Here is a 17,237-nt window from a genome sequence, read left to right as displayed (position 1 = left end):
TTTCCTTTCTAATGTTTTTATATTGGCAATTCTGCAGTTAGTAACGTTACATTTTAGGGACATTCTCATTATTTAGATAAGAGTCCTTTCTCTATCTGTGGATGTAAAGTCTCATTAATGTCACCAGAGATCAACCTAGTCTAGACGTAGAACAGAGCAAAGAATGAAATCATTTCATGAAACATTCTAGAAGAAAGAACTGCTTTTAATGCCGGTTAGTAACGTTACAAAAAAAGGACATGAAAAATTGATGAGCATCTTTGAATGAAAAGTTTGCTAAAATTGGTATAGCTTGAAACATATCAACTCTATTTTTTCATTTCTAGCTTTAAGGGCAATAGCTACCCTAAATATCCTTTCTCATTCTAGCTTTGTTTGAAAATTAGGAACAAAAATCATGGTTAGTAACGTTACGGTTAGTAACGTTACGGTTAGTAACGTTACACTTTGTCCAGTGATTACAATGACTCACAGAATTATGTTTAATCTCAAATCATTACATTTTTCCTCAAGAGAATGTGAAATAAGCTAAAAAAACATCAGATAAGACATGAAACTCTTATTTCAATCACCAAACTCAAGCAGTATAGTGTCATTGTACTTGTACAATGGTACAAATTACATACGTGTTAAAAAAGACAAGAAAAAGTTACAATAAATTACAAACAACAAAAGAGTACCACTTTAAAGACTGGGTCAAGTGATATCCACAGATCCATAACTATGCTGATCACAGTTCATCGTGATTCACTGGAATTCACAAGTTGAACAAAACAGTACATATTGTATGTGTTCCTCATTCAAGAGTACCTTTCATATAGGGGAAAGAAACCAAAGAGCAAAAACGAATGTACCGGTATGTAGTATGTACAGTGTATGGCCATAATGCAACATTTGATATTGTGACAGTAGTTTACATCATAGTATTTGAATTCATGTTTATTCAAGTCTAGAGATATGTGATATGTTTTTTTCTTTAGACCACTTTGAACGTATCTCTGCATTGACGTGAAAACAAAAGTCTGTTCGCTGTACCTGAAATGTAATTACACCTGACAAACCACCGTACAATAATTTCAAATTGGGACAGAAAATTTGAAATGGCCTCGATTGTTCACTACTTCTGGTGCATCCAACGGGGCAATCATCTGGTGTCTCATGTAGAAAATAGCATCCCTAGTTGAAGGCCATTTCCAGTACTTCCCGACATGTGCCATTACTGACACCTGGAACTCTCCATCTCGTACAGCAAGAACTTCTCCTGGAAATTGTTTTCCATCGTACTCAACTATGAACCAGTCTCCCACTGCTGCAATGGTCTCACTGCTGCTCTGGGTTGCCTCATCGTGCTTGTCTCTGCTCAGGACATAGGCTACCACCTCGTCATTTACCACTTTGAAGAAGTGCATCTTTGCTATGCCAGTAATGGCCTTGGCTTCACTGAAGATGACATCAAGGTTCAGCTTCTCGTTCCTCTTTGCGATCTCACTGGAAGTAATCTCACGAACAGACATTCTTCATGGTACTTGCAGCTTCTGCAAAATTCTTTGCATCAGTTACAGTATGTTTACGTGTTCTCACCTTGTCCCACACAAAACGCTTGGCTGACCCACCGATTCCATCAACGGGTCCCTTCCCATGTGAAGTGGCAAAAAATTCCACTCTATGCACCTTGTGAGCCTTCTCTAGTGATGCCAATGCTGCAGCAATGTAGCGATTTTTGAATTGAGATGCTGGACCATCTGACCATATCGACACATGTGATACTTGGTCAGGAAGGAAATCCAGAAGTACATCCAGGTATGCCACAATGGTGTCCTTTGAGTGGCATAAATTGTCCGATGCCAGCACAAGGGAGGAAAGGGATCTGTAATTCTGTACTACTCTGTAATTCTGTAAGAATTCTGTACTGACTAGATAGACAAGTCATGTGGTACGCTCCATTGTAACCACCACTGTGCACCATGTATTGAAGAGTATGTACTGTGCACTGGTCACTGCAACATAAAGCATGCATCAGCCACATGTTTCCAAAATTTACCCCCCCCCCCCCCCACTGTCTTCATACTGCCCTCTGTTGTCTTACTGTCACTTTTGTCTTGACCAGGACCTGTCTATTCGAGTCTTATTCACTTATTTCATGGTTAGTAACGTTACAATACACAAAGGCTGGTTAGTAACGTTACATGGTTAGTAACGTTACACATTTTGATTGCTGTTATTTCTAACTTCTATCATGACAAGTAATACTTATTTATATATTTCAATTAGTCATTGGACACAGCAGGAAAAATTGAAATATTATCATTCATAGACACTTTATACACTCTGGAGGTAAATAATTTCACTTTTCGGTTAGTAACGTTACATGACTTTCTAGGGGTTGGGAAATGCACACATGTTTGCATTTTGAAGACATGTAAGTTGATTTTATTTATTATATCCATGAAAGCACTACACTGCCTCTATGAATTCAATATTTTTGGTAAGAAAATGGCATTTAATTTGACTAGATATCTTCTTTGCCATTATGGAGATTTTGCTGATAAAATTTATCTGGAACAATTCTTGTTCAAAATTGGTGAATTCACCACCTAAAACTATCAATATAACCTGAAAAATATTTTTTCCTGAATCATCAATGTGTCCTTTCGTAAATCGCACACAAAAATCAAGGAAAAAAACAAATTGAAATTTTAGGGTCATGTCCCTCTAACTGCGGAATTGCCAATATAATGAACTATTTTTTACTGATTACAATATACAAATACATATATTGCTTTAAAATTGTTTGGATCGGACTTCACTGCAATGCTTTATAAAAAAATATTATTGGACTAGTCTTTTAAAAATGATAAATGTAAAAACAGATGAGCATTGGGTGGCTTTGACACCAACTCTCTGGTTATACTTCCAATTTTTCATCTGGTGTTTTCAGGTAATTCCCTGAAATTTTTTCTACCATTCTTTGAGATTTTGATGCCAGAGCTTTCTTCAGACGTTAAAATACTTAAATGCCAACTAAAGTAAAAATACTTAACACTAACACTCTATTTTGAGTGCAGTATCATCTCCACTACTGACATTCAGTTAATTAAAGGTAAAAATCTGCATGTCTTATTTTTATGGTGTGGTTGGTGACTCGTTGATCAGGACTTGCACCTTTTTTTGTATACATCATCAAGGCAAGAGCTGGATGAATTTTGTTCATATAAAACAGAATGGATTGGGATGTGACAACACAAAAGTAACAGCACAGGGCAAAGGAGGAAATGCCAACTACAGGTCTATCCAGCTGGTAACAATTATTTGGGAAAATGTCACGAAGCCCTGATATCGGCCCAATCTGGGTCGTAACCAAAATCGAATCGGCTTATTTTTGTTACCGACCCAAATCATTCGTCCGCATGTTTTTGAGATATCATGCCATATATTGTTTTTGGTCACATCACTCAATAGGGAAGAATCACCGAGAAATAAAAAATGCTTTATCCCAATCCATATCTTCAACAAAATCGAATCAATTTGTCCTTGTCACACACCCAACCTGCTCACCAAATTTCATTTGAATTTGTCTGCAACTTTGAGATGTTCTGCACACAAACAAACCCATCCCTCCTTACCACAGATCTCATGTCTGTTCGCCACTATTCCTTCCCTCTTCTCCTGCTCCCCTTGTGTGTTTCCTGTCATACAAGCTGCAACAGTGCACACAACAAACAGACAGATGGGTGAAAACATAACCTCCATCTACCTCCAGTTGGCAGAGGTAAAAAGTGGCCTTGATTACACAAATCACCTTGGGTTCAACTATTTTGAGTGCAGCCTATGGCTGTTGGTTGCATCATTGTTGGGACACAGCTCTGCTGCTGATGCAAATGTCCCCCTGACCAGTACACTGGTACTCATTCTGCCAACCTCCTGGTGTATATTAATTCAGCAGCCACCAGGGCTTGAACTCAGGATCCCAAGACACCACCCTAACCCCGAAGCCAACACCAGGCTTTACAGGGTTCAACTGAGATGCTACAATAATGTGGCACCTCATTTGATTCAATGAATAGAGCTTTCAAGAAAAAAAAAATCTAATTATTTTCAGAGGGGTTAAATGACTAATGGAAAGATTTGAAAGTAAGTGTTCACAAAATCTTGAAGACTGGTCCTGAAGGTTCTGATGGCATGACTAAAATTTTAGGATCCACATCCATACATGCAGAGTTGGTGCTGCTGAAGGCTGAGGTCACATTTGCTATGGTGTCTGTTGGGTCTCCAAAATCTATGGCCACTAGTAATTATACGGTGGCTGCAGTATTTCTACGGTCACACAATGCAGCAGTCATGTTTTTCTTTTTTGGGGAGCTGCATGGTGTATTTAGGCCAAAGTCACATTTGGCATGGTGGCTGTGGGGTCTCCAAAATCTATGGCCATTAGTAATTATGTTGTGGCTGCAGTATTTCCATGGTCACAATGAAGCGGTCACATATGTTTTTATTTTTTGGGAAGCTGCATGGTGTATTTATAAATTGTGGAGACCGAAAACGTGGTTGCCGTAAGGTCTTTGATTTGATGTTGTATGGTGACCTTGGTGTTCCTGTGGTGGCCATAGAATTTTCAAGGCAGGTGCAAGGTGACTGCAGGTGGGCCTGAATGCAAACGTGTTGCCAGCCAGACGGTAATGAATGGGTTAATTTTTTTTTTTGGCTTGTTGAATTGCGATGGTGAATGGAGAAATGAAAAAAGTTATAACTCTGTGTTATAATTCCATGGTGACCTTATGGCCTGTAAAATATAACCAAGCAGTGGAGGGCCACCCTGAGGCCATTGCTGAAAATATGTGGCTGCTGCATGTTTCTGTCAATTCAGAGGGTGTATGGCTGCTGTATCCTTGCTGAAGAGCAAATGTGACTTTGGCCAAAACAAAGTCTTCTTGGTGAATGGGCACAACCCTGGATAGGTTGCCACTGATGCAGGATGCCAGCAGCAAGCTGATACTCATTTTGCAAACCTCAGAAGGATGACAGGCTCAGTCAACCACACCTGGTATTAATTAAACAGAAAATCCAAGCCCACCACTCATTCCCAACCCTTTATTTTGCAATTTGACCAAAACCACGGTCGGGGGAAAAAAACAAGACGTACCGTACCTCTTACTTTCAGTGTTCATATTTGGTACGTACTGTGGAGCGAATTCACAACATACCTTCATCATACCAAGTGGTTACCATGGCAACCAGGATGCTGTTTAATTCTGTATTTTCCTTCTTGTGCAGGCATATATTGTGCTCACTTGAGCTCTTGTTCATTTTCATTTGACCTTTTGCAGGAAAATTATTACACTTTTTTACCACGTTTCAATGCACAAGACACGGCTCAAAGAGAACTCCACCTTGTTCTTTTTCTTCTTCTGGTGAAGACAAAACCTTGAGGACTCAGCTCTTTTATATACAGGATCCAGATCTCCAAAAATACTTGAACACCTGCACACATCCTCACATTGAGGGTGCCTTTTGAGAGCGTCTATCATGAACTTTTAAATATATTTGGACATTTGCTTTAAAGTTTGGAAAAATTCACGTTACTATTTAAAGATTATTCCATTGAATGTGTTGTAATTTCGTAAATACACTTTTCGTCAGGAACGACGATCGTCCATGACAGGTCTTGCTCTTGGCTCCGTCAAGGCATGTGACGAAATATTGGAAGTTGTTATTTTTTTTTTCTTGTTCTTGTTCTTCTGGTGAAGACAAAATCTTTTGGACATGGCTCTTGGACACATTTGTCCTTGTTTATAAATGAGTCGACATTTGAGGAAAGGTTTTGTACAAATGAGGTTAGTGGAGGTTTATTAAGGAGAGCTTGTGGATTGTACATAATTTAACATGAAGAAATAAACCAAAATGCAAACAGCCTTTTGAACCTGGCAGAAGATTGGAAAAAATAATAATACTTGACAGACTTGCAAAGTGATGAGGAAGAAGCTGAGTATATATCAAATGGCAAATCTTACCAAAATTCTCATCTTCTGATAGTATTCTCATCTCCCAAGGATTGTGCTCGGCATTTCACTGGAAATCAATAACCCTCATGGTTTGTGCATAATAGTGTTAAAGGATAGAAGTAACCAACAGCATGTTTCTTTCAACAAAAGGCTGAGCGGTAAACAGCTTGGGTCCCTCCTGGGGGCTGTTAAAAGATCCCAGGGTCCCAAGCAGCCTATCTTCACAACACTGAAAGCAGGTTTAAAACAAAAAACAAGCGATTCTACCCTCCTCCCCATCCCACACACTTCATCACCCCTCTCCCTCATGTTCATAATGAAGCAACAGATCATCAACTTTTACAATGTTATTTCAGATATATATATATATCTGAAATATATATATATATATATGGTGGAGACAATAATCACCTCGCATCGCTGATGTACTTTTTTTTGACAATGTTACACCGACAATACCATGTTACAGAGCGTCGGTGCGACCGAAGCAATTTCTTCGCAAGGGTGATATTGGGTGGTTTGCCATTGCCTTCGCAACAGTAGCTGAGGCATGAATTTTTCATGGTGCCAGTGAGAGCTCACCCACTCTTCATAAAGAACACTGTGCAGTCTTCATGATACACCAACTCATGTTTGCAGACAAGATGCCCAGTTTAACGTCCGTCCGAGGGACAGCACACACATTGATGAATCACCCTGCCTGTAAAACACTGAGATATCAATTTATAGCTGGGTTGGGATTCAAACCAAAGTTGAACGGCTGAGAGATGAGTGTGCATACCTCGAGCCATACTGCCAGCCCCTCCAGACATCTCGCCACTGCAATAATAGGGAGTTAAATTGTATCAAAAGTCTCTAAACTCCAGTTACAGAAAATCTGCACAGCATCCAACAGAAGTCATGATTCTGTTATATATATATATAACAAACCTCAGATAACTGAAGGTTATATAGTGTATATAGGTTATATAAAAAAAGGTTATATAGTGTGTATATATATATATATATATATATATACACACACACACACACACACACACACACACACACACACACACACACACACACACACACACACACACACACACACACACACACACACACACACACACACACACACACACACACACACACACACACACACACACTGTATATATATATAATATATAAATATATCTAATATAAAGCAACATTGATAGGGAGGGGGAATGACCACACCAGTGCATGTTCACTCAACAGGAATGGGTAGGCTCTGAGTGCAGGCCACTCACATTGCTAAACACGTATTTGGAAGTTTTCATATTGACAGTCGATGTTTTAAATATGCCTGCAAAAAGCATTTTTCCGCTGGCGGAGTTCCTGCAAAATCTGGGCTCGGAATTTTTCCCATGGATCGGTTGCTTTCCATTGCAAGCCAAGGGCAGTGTGGAGAGCCTCTGAACCCGTGCGAAGAAACGGGTTGTACGTCCTTTCTTCTCCAATCGCTGAAGGGCTCTGAAAGTGCAACGAGGTTCATATTGCTTGTCACATGTGCTTTCTGATATACCCTTACTCTGACCCTCCCACTCACCACCTCCAAGGCAAGAAATTATTGTTGTATGTCAGAATCATGTCGTGAATAAGGGATTAGAAGTGTTTTTCAACGTTTTAAAGCCACAGATGTTACAGTAGCAGCATTTAAGAATAAAGTAATATGCCACCACCATTTTATATGCAATAATTTCTGATTGAAATCCAAAAAGAACACAAGTGCTATGTGGCCAGTAACCACCACAACTATGACTTTCACAGCCACAATTATTCTGGATTACATTCTTGGGCTAAATCCTTCAACAATTGATTGGGCCAGGCCTAACATTCAACTGAAGGTGGCAGGAATGTGTAATCTAGTCATGGCGCCGGCGATAACACGCCTACACTTCACAAAGGATGCCGTGGGATGTTTAACGCCCACCAGTGACCAGTGATGAGAGAGGGGTCCTCCAGCTTGTCCTTTCAGGGGACACATTGATGAATCACCCTGCCAGTGAAACACCAGGATGACAGTTTATAGCTGGACCAGGATTCAAACAGGCTAGATAGCTTTGAGGAGTGTGTACCTCAACGCCATGCGCCCGCCCTCATTTTGATGATTGTTTATATAAGAATACAATATCTATTTGCATATTTTCTTTTATCCATTAGTCTGCCTTCCACACTTCCTCCTCCTATGCTGGTACAAAAGAAGCTCCGCCATCGATGACTGTGCTAACACTCTCTTCATGCATCCCACCTAACCATTACAGCTCAATGTCCACAGTGGCGTTTATCAAGCCCACCACCTCAGTACAGTACTTTCAAACAAAACACCTCCTGCCAAGATGCAGAAATATCATCACGAGAATATTTACTTTGCTCAGAGAAAGGCAAAAAAGTTGGTTCACTTCTGCTCATCAGAAAGTGGACCCTTATGGTCTTGGATGGAATCTTCTTCAAGATGTATTATCTTACAGCTTGTAGAGTAATTGAGAGGGTCTGTGTTTCAGAACTTGTGAGAGGAGAAACACGTCTGTAATTGATGATGGCACAAATGAACAACAACAACAACAACAACAACAAAAAAGTGTCCGATGACAGAATACAAAGATTTATGCAAATTGCAGAATGGATTTCTCTTTTAAATACAAACTGTAACAATGAATGATTTCTGAACATTTCAACAAATTTTATCAATAAACTTGAATATAAGCAGAATAGTAAACAACTTACAGTAACTTGGGTTCTCACTCACTGCTTCGTGTATTTATTATTGTAAAGAAGATTTTAAACTTAAATTACACTGGGCAACAACAACAACAACAACAAAACACTTTGTCTGCTACTAAGGGAAATGCAGGTGTTGTTGGCAAAATCTGGGCCACTGATTTCAAATCTGTAGTCAGAATTTATCTAGCACGTCAGGTTTTCAAAATATGTATATGTATTAATGATACTTTATGATTGCAGATCGCCACATTGTACATCTAATATCGGTGCTTAATAATTACATTCACATCATATTTCGATAACACTGATTGATCTCTGTGTATAATGTGTAGTATACAAACCAAGAACATAATAAACAAGTTGTAGAAAAAGGTTAATAAAACATGAATACATGGTAATCTTCAGAAGGGTGTAAACTTGATTGGGAAATCTGTCCCATTATGAGTGATTCAGAAACAACACTTCAAGTTTACACTCTACCTTTCAATATATTTAGTGTCGGCAATGTTCAGAAGTGTGTAAGACACTTGCTGGTGCGCTTGTGTGTGGAATTGATCTCCCGTCGTACGCACCAGCAGTAATCACCCATCACGTTTGTGTTGAACCGGCCTTGATACTTTCCATGACCGAAATGTCTTGGTGGAACCTTTTGCCATGCCCATCACTTAACTCACCCAGATTAGGTGGGAAGAAATCAAGATGAGAATGCAAGAAGTGCACTTTAAGAGACACCCTACAGCCCATTCGTTGATAGACCTTTAGCATGTTGTCCACCAATTCCTCATACTGTTCATTTCTATGGTTCCCAAGAAAGTTATGAACAACCAACACAAATGGTTCTCATGCTGCAAACTCAAGTGGGTTCAGTTTATTTTTGAACTCGGGATCACACATCAGTTCTCAGATCTGGAGCCCAACAACAATGCCTGCTTTGAGTTCAGCATCAGTTTTCTCTTTGCCAAACTTCTCCCTGAGATATTGGAAGCCATTACTATTTTGGTCCAATGCCTTTACAAAGTTTATCATCAGGGTTAGGGTTAGTTAAAAATTGTAATGCCGCGTGGAAAATTGTACTTAAAAATTCATAGCTTGGTCAGTTTTCATCCATTTTTAATAATTTAAAGTGCACTCTAAAGCCTTTTTTATGAGAAATAATTTTCTTCAACACTTGTATTGCTATAATTGAAACCAAAAATACAAAAATTAATAATTTATGATCACTCAAAATGACCCACCAGGGTAAGCCACTGTAATTAGACCAAATGTATAACTCAAAATCCTGACGTGCTGAGAAAATTGACTTCAGATTCAGCATCAGGAAACTTTATTTTGGCAAGAACATGCGTTTCCACCCCAGTAGCAAAATCATTGTTGTCCAGTGTTATCTATTAATGGTAAAAACAAACAAACAGCTTTTATCAACCCCGACATTAATTGCATCACTTCTACCCTCTCATTCCTTTGCCTTGACAGACCCCCCCACCCCCCCCAACCAACTAAAAGCTGAATGTTTACTGACATTCTTTCATCTTTGGAACTGACCACATCTTACTGTAGCCCCCTACCCCCAACCTCATGTTCCTTTCTTTCTGCCACACAAAGTCTTCATATCCTTGTTCTCCTTTCATCCTCTGCCATTCTGTGTACCTACTGCCATCTGTCAACTCCATGAAGCTAGATTTCAGCATATAAACTTGAACGGCACTCAGTAGAGCGCATACCTCCACCAGGCGGAACAGGTTACGATTGTATCCCACCGATTGGTCTGAAAACAGATCCGGCCTTTCATTCTCATCACGTTAAAAAAATAAAATATATATATATATATATATATATATATATATATATATATATATATATATATATATATATATAATCAGCTTATTCTTACCTGCCCAACCTGTCCACCAAGTTTTGTCATAATCCATCCATAACTTTTTGAAATATTGTGCTATATATCGTTTTTGTCCTATCTCTCGATGGTGAAGAATGACTTTAAAAAAAAAAAATTCTCATATCTGAATCTGGACCTTCACCAAAATCTAATCAATTCTTCCTTCTCACACACCAAAACTGTCCACTAAGTCTCGTCCGAATCGGTCCATAACTTTTTGAGATATCCTGCTCACAGACAAATAGACAAAGATGAAAACATAACCTTCGTCCACCTTCAGTGACAGAGGTAAAAAGACTTCATGAATGCTTCAGTTTTTCTCTTTATTCCAAAATGTAATCACATTACCTAACTTGGGGGATGTATTTGTGGTTTGGGAGTGGAAAAAAAAAAACACTTGAATCACAGGACACAGTCATCAAACAAACAATACAGAGGATGAACAATGACTTGTTTATTACCAAAAGTGTAGCGCAAAGCCGGGTTAAGCAATTGGTTCACTCTGTCTGTCTGCCAGTTTATGATCGAGGAACAACTTAAAATCAATATAATTTCATATTATGAGCACCGTAGAACACGAATTGGAACAAAAACCTGCAGTTTAGCAGTATTTTGGCTCTGAAGTTGGAAAAATTTTATGGAATCTCATCCCGATTGCGCATGCGCAGAGAGGAGTAAGTTAATTTGTTTCGTCTGTCTGCCAATCTGGCAGTGAAACGAGTTTGAAAATCATTCCAAACCGGAAACTTACTGTTTTTAAGAAAGTCATTTTGGACACAACCAATAGGCACGAATAACTTATGTAATGTGTTAAATCAGGTGGTGTAAAAGACGGTGCATCAATGGCGGCAAGCTTCCGATTCAATGGTTTGTTTGTTTACTTAAACACCATAAAACACAAATCGCCTTCATGGCACTTCCAAAAACGTCCAGTTTAGTAACTAGTACTTGGGCAAAACTTTATGCAATCTCGACCAATCAAATTGTCCGTGTACTCCGAGGGCAGAGTTACAGTAAGATTCAGCCAAAATGGTGGGGCCTAGTAATGCAACTCCAGAGCGAACTTTATCCAAAAGATCTCGTTTAAGTACACGTTTTTCTTAAACATCGTCCCAAAATCGTCAGTTTCTCCGAGAAGAGTTGCCAGAAGATTCAACTCTGGACTGTTCCGTTTGACCCATTGGCTTCGTATGATTGCCATCACACCTATTATTATTCAAAGTTCACAAACAAAGCTAATGTAGATAGTGCTCGGACATGCAAAGCAAGAGTTGAAAAGACCTTTCCAATGTCATTATCCTCAAGACAGTGTGGGGTAAGGTGGTCCATGAACCCTATAGTTTGATACAGCTTCCATTGCTGGAAGCTGTTTGCCCATTAAACACTGCTCAGCCAGACTACTCAATCAACCTCTGTGGTTTGTAGGCCGAGGAAGGCCCGACAGGTCATGTTCAATAGACATCATTCCCACTGTGGGAATGACACTGCATAATGCTGCCGCCATTACAGGAGACAAAGCCATGTGTTTACAAGGAAGAGTCTATACGAGCTAGTGCGCTTTCAAAGTGAAAATGCTGTACTTTTGTGCTGTCCTTGGGTGCTCTATGTATGCCAACAGAGAAAAGGATGGATCTTTTTATTGCATCCATGGAATTTTAAGAAATGAAGGAACTCAAACTGAGGGATTAACAAGAAAATGGCAGGAAAAGTGCCTCAACAACATTTCATGTGCAGACCTCATGGACGACGGCAAGAAGGAAATGTGTGTGTGTGTGTGTGTGTGGCGACTATTTTATCAGTGGTATTTCCTCACACTCTGTAGGAGCTCTTCCCCATATAATTTTGTACACATTTGATGGGGCGGCTATTTTTTTCCCATCCCATCCCATCCCATCCCTACATAAGGAGTATGACTGTACTCCATGATAGTCCACACCACAAATATAATAGGCAACACCTAAAATTTACCATGATGAACATCCTGTACCGATTCTTCATTTTATATTCTGGTCAAGTGGCATTAGCTGAGTCACAATTTGAGTCAGAAACAAAAACAAGATCTTGAAGACGACGACTAACATACCTTAATAAAACGTTTTTGCCTGAAAAAGCTTTCACCTGCACCCATTCGCTTATGAAAAAAAGGTTGTTGGACTCCATAGATTTGAAATCTTTCATCAGAACCGACCACTGTAGTTCACGAAATCTGGGTATTCAATCCTGGGCCACAACGTCACGTTGTCTGCCAAGTCAGGTTTCTTCAAGCAATATGGATCTATACCATTATAGGTATAGATCTATACCATTATATCCATATTGATCTATACCAATATGGATCCATTTCCTCAGGGTATCTGTGTTTCACATCCTGGAGTAAGTTGTCAAAGTACTTGGAAAATGCCACCATGCATCTGCCAGGGCGGCTTGGCCATCACGTTTCATTTATATCCCATAATGGCGGGCGGTCTTCATATCCCAGAGCGACACGATGTCATCGCATACTTCCTACAAGTATGTCTGTAAAATGGGGATTTGGATTGTGGTTAACAAACGGCATTCTTCATGGGCATATTGTGAGGCAGAATTTTGATGTATGCCATTCATCAGATAAGGCAACGACACAGCTGTCACATCTGCCTTCTCTTGCATATTTTAAATACGCCCACGATAGCTTTCGGGAGTGAAATATACAAAGACATTCAACATAACTTCAGTGGAAATCAATTGGTCATACCTTCACCTCATCCATGACTCATTAACTTGATCTACCCATTTCATGAAAACTGATAGTTAAACTTTGAGCTGCAATTCATCCTGATTGTATTCTGTTTCATGGAAGATGCAACTTGGTCCTTTTATACACAGCAAGTCTTGGGAAGGCAGACAATTTCCCCTTTGAATGCAAATAACCTTGCTGGATTTTTCACATCAATGATTTGTTCTGAAAGTTACAACAACAAAGTCACTGACCGGCGTGGAACGGCATTCTAATTACTTCATGATGGCATAACTTTCAAAATACACTTTTTAAGCAATTGTACCGAACGAACATCCATTACGTGCACTTGCAATCTTACCAAATGTCAAACAGAGAGGAAGATACTGGGGAAACTTACCGTGCATAATCTGGATCCACGCTGCTCGTTTACCCAGTCTAGCTTGAGGAGAACGGCTTCGTTTTTCGGTTCCAGGTCAGCAGCAAACATAAGATTTTCTAAAGCATATTCATGACCTGTGGTGCCACAATCGTACATCATAAACCACAATTACGCTGCCCCTGCCCACAAGCCCCCGCCCCAACCTTTTCAAGTAAGATACAACACATTGCCCTCAAATGATTTTGAACAGCACCAAGATGTCTGTGCTTGTGAAACAAAAGGCATCAAATATTTATGTGCAGACAAGCTTGGGAGGCACACGGGTGTGACGGACAATAACTGAGGGAGAATGGCATTCTCGTCTTTGTGAAGGTTAGCGTCGGTAGAGTGTGGTCACATAATCGTGGATCAAGAGACGTCTCCTACAAATTACTGCAGACTCTTATTAAAATTCCATTTCCCTCCCCTCCACATCCAGCATCAACAATTAACCAATTTCCAGTGAACACTTTGTCAACAAGTATGTCTTTAGAGCTACTGTAATGGTGATGGCCTCCTTAATGCTACCTATTAAACAAGAAAAAGGAAGTACTATCCACAATTTCCCCGAACAGAATGGAAAAACCTGTAAACTCCAACAGCTTCTTTTAGTGGCCTAGGAAGTTGAAAATCAAGAAATTGTGACAATAATGTGACAAACATAATGTAATGAACACAAAACTTTACCTGGCAAGAGCAATGTATCATCTGCCAGTCCACTCATATAATCCAGCGATGCAAGCATTGCATCTGCGGTTCCTTCAAAAATCTGGCCTAACAACATAAGCACAAAGGTGTCAGACAGAACTCATATGAAATATACAGGCAGACGTTACACAGTATCAAAATGCAATGCATGCACACTTCCTACCTAAGGCACTCGTTTCCACTTAATGCATTACTTACCGTGGCATTGCACCTCGTATTCAGGGATAATGTGCATTGAACCACCACACGTTGTACATGGTGTGGAAATATCCATGCCGTCCCTACCCCCACCCCCACCCAGGTTTCTGCATAGTGCGCTTGGTCTGCCAATAACCCCCTTCTGGTGAAACTCCCTAAATCCAAACCAACTCCTCACCTCTACTCATTCGTTCCTTTTTTCTCTCACTTGTGGAACCAACTTCCTCTGTCTCTTCAATCTCATTCTTCCATCCATATTTTATGCTTTTTTGTGATACCTACTTCAATTCAACCACATCGAATAAATGAAAAGGAGGAATGCTGTGATAGTAACAAGCTGCAGCACGTACGGTCCAGCCATTTTCTCTGGCAGGCAGAATTGTAAGTGTGTGTGTGTGTGTGTGTGTGTGTGTGTGTGTGTGTGTGTGTGTGCGTTTTGTGTGTGCGCGCGCGCGCGCACACGTCTGATAGTTATAGAATCGAATATGGCTGGGCCAATCTCCACCAAATTTTGCAAACGTGCAAAAGGTTAGGGCATAGGCACAAAATAACCCCCTGCCACAAAGGGGGGAGAGGATAGGACTTATGAGTCTCACTTGTACACATGGCACAGTGCAAGTGGTTTACTGACCCCTGCTGAAGAGAGTGCGGATTGCTAGCCACAGCACAAAATATATTTTCCCCACCACCACTCCACCCCCCCCCTTTCCTGGAGGAAACGGGTCTTTCTGGTATGTTAAAATACATGCTATTTTTTTAATGGCCATGTCTTGTGCAAGCAAAAATCTGACTCACAATAATATCCCCTCAGCATCAATGTACAAAAAGGCACAGTGTGAACGGCTCTAAAGAGTGAAAGCTCAAAATTGACATGCATTCTCACACTCCTGTGATGTAGCAACATCGCAAGCACTGACCACAGCCAGCGAGGAAGAGCAAATCTCCAGAAAAGAGGCAATCGGACACTCCAAATGACTTTCCATCCAATATGTAGGTGGCATGTCCTTGGGTATGTCCAGGTGTTAGAGCAACGCGAAAGCGCAATTGTCCGAAGGTAAGCTCCTCGCCATCATGCACCGGGCTGTGTGATAAACAACAGACAAAAGCAAATGGCAGGTTCCTGCAATGTGCAAAATAAACATCAAATGATTACTAATGATAGTGAAGACTCTCCAACCAACCATATTTGTTTGGAGCAGTCAGCTGCCATGTAAGTTTTAATGCTGCTCGTCTAATTGTTTGTACAATAATCCCTACCTACGTCTCAGTGGTTAGAGCATTTACTCTGAGTCTGGGAGGTTGATGATCCAAACCCTGGCCAAGTCATACCAAAGACTTTACAAATGGTACGTGCTTCCATGCTTGATGTTCAGCATTTGAAAGGATATAAATCTGTCAAAACAATACTGGGAACGCAATGGCAAACCATCCAGTATAACCCTTGTCAAGAAACTACTTCGGCAGCACTGACACTCTGTATAAGAGTAAGGTAGATCAAAATTAAAATCAAATAGTCCCTCGGTATACAGGACTCCATAGATTTGTGGCCCCTGAAGAGTTGTGTCCCCTAACTTAAGAGTGTCCCCTGAATCTGACATCATAACTTGTCTCTTTATTGACGGTCATTTGCTCCACGTTTGACTGTGTGGGTAAGCTGCACAAAAAAAAGAAGAAGAAAGTTTTAAGCAGAAATTTAATCAAAGTGGTGTTAACACATTTTGTCGTCAAAAAAAAAAGTGATTTCGGCAGAATTGAGAAAGGCCATCAACATGTTTAATTAACTCATACTAGCAAATAACACCCGTCATTTCGTTCATGGTAATATTAAGAGCGGGGGGGAGGGGGGGCAGAGGGAGAGGAGTCGCAAGTCGGCATTTGTAGTTTCGCTACCTGTGCCCATACACAAACCTTCCTTTTTTTTTTTTTTTCTTAAGAAACCTGACAAGGAGTTCCCTAAATCCACCCTCATTGGTTTCATTGAAATCCGTTTTCAAGTTATAACAAGACAAACAGACAGACAAGGCTCCTTTTATAATACAGATTTAATTTTTGAAATGGTTAGAAGAACTGTTCAACTCACCTTGATGAAAACAGCATAGCCAAAAACCCAAGTAGATCTTCGACAATAACTCGCTTCTAACCATGTACGAAGCACATGCACACTGTGTCTTTCTTCTTCACCTGAAGTGTGAGGCACCTAGATTCTGCTTGTCCAGATGCTAACAGCAATGATTAGTTCCTAAATATGAACACCATTAAGAGCTGTTTGTCTGAAGCAGCCAAGGGTGTGGAGAGCCGGCACTCACAGTGAACCGGGTCAATAAGATACTCAAGCATTTGGCTTGTTAGTTCAGAGAAAAGTTCAAACTTCGACGAATCCTGCACTTGTCTCATCAGGAACAATACAACAGCTCTAATCCACAAGATTTCATCAGGTAAATGACCACCACAAAGTAATGGTGGCACGGGGTACTGAAAGACACTGAAGGCACGTTCAGCCGAATAAATATCAACCCTCACCCCCCATCTATTTTCTTTGGCTTACCCTCAAAGGAA

At 40.2% G+C, this 17,237-nt stretch overlaps 1 protein-coding gene and 1 long non-coding RNA gene across 18 annotated transcripts in view; one reads left to right on the top strand and one right to left on the bottom strand.

Moving 5' to 3' along the window:
* The first annotated feature begins 3,283 nt into the window (after nucleotides 1–3,283).
* LOC147029538 (uncharacterized) lies at nucleotides 3,284–7,096 on the top strand. Its single transcript, XR_015055942.1, has 2 exons — nucleotides 3,284–5,041; nucleotides 5,325–7,096. It is a non-coding gene; the product is annotated as an uncharacterized LOC147029538 (long non-coding RNA).
* Nucleotides 5,817–17,237, bottom strand: part of PNKD (PNKD metallo-beta-lactamase domain containing) — a 52,023-nt gene continuing 40,602 nt past the window's right edge. For 8 of the 17 annotated variants that reach the window (XM_085872664.1, XM_085872672.1, XM_085872667.1 and 5 more), the window contains 4 exons: nucleotides 15,599–15,762; nucleotides 14,463–14,549; nucleotides 13,755–13,870; nucleotides 5,817–7,493 (listed from right to left, as the gene is read on the bottom strand). In XM_085872664.1, the coding sequence (XP_085728790.1) occupies nucleotides 7,317–7,493; nucleotides 13,755–13,870; nucleotides 14,463–14,549; nucleotides 15,599–15,762 (544 nt within the window). In that variant the 3' untranslated portion in view covers nucleotides 5,817–7,316. Of the gene's footprint in view, nucleotides 13,156–13,372; nucleotides 13,580–13,754; nucleotides 13,871–14,462; nucleotides 14,550–15,598; nucleotides 15,763–17,237 lie in introns of all 17 variants that reach the window. The other 9 variants (XR_015055934.1, XR_015055935.1, XR_015055937.1 and 6 more) reach the window with 9 other exon arrangements.

This window comes from Eptatretus burgeri, chromosome 3, assembly GCF_056783735.1.
Source record: "Eptatretus burgeri isolate ZD-2024b chromosome 3, Ebu_testis_v1, whole genome shotgun sequence".
NCBI lineage: Eukaryota > Metazoa > Chordata > Myxini > Myxiniformes > Myxinidae > Eptatretus > Eptatretus burgeri.
The sequence above is the reverse complement of the archived record's forward strand: the minus strand, read 5'-3'. Positions and strand labels throughout refer to the sequence as shown.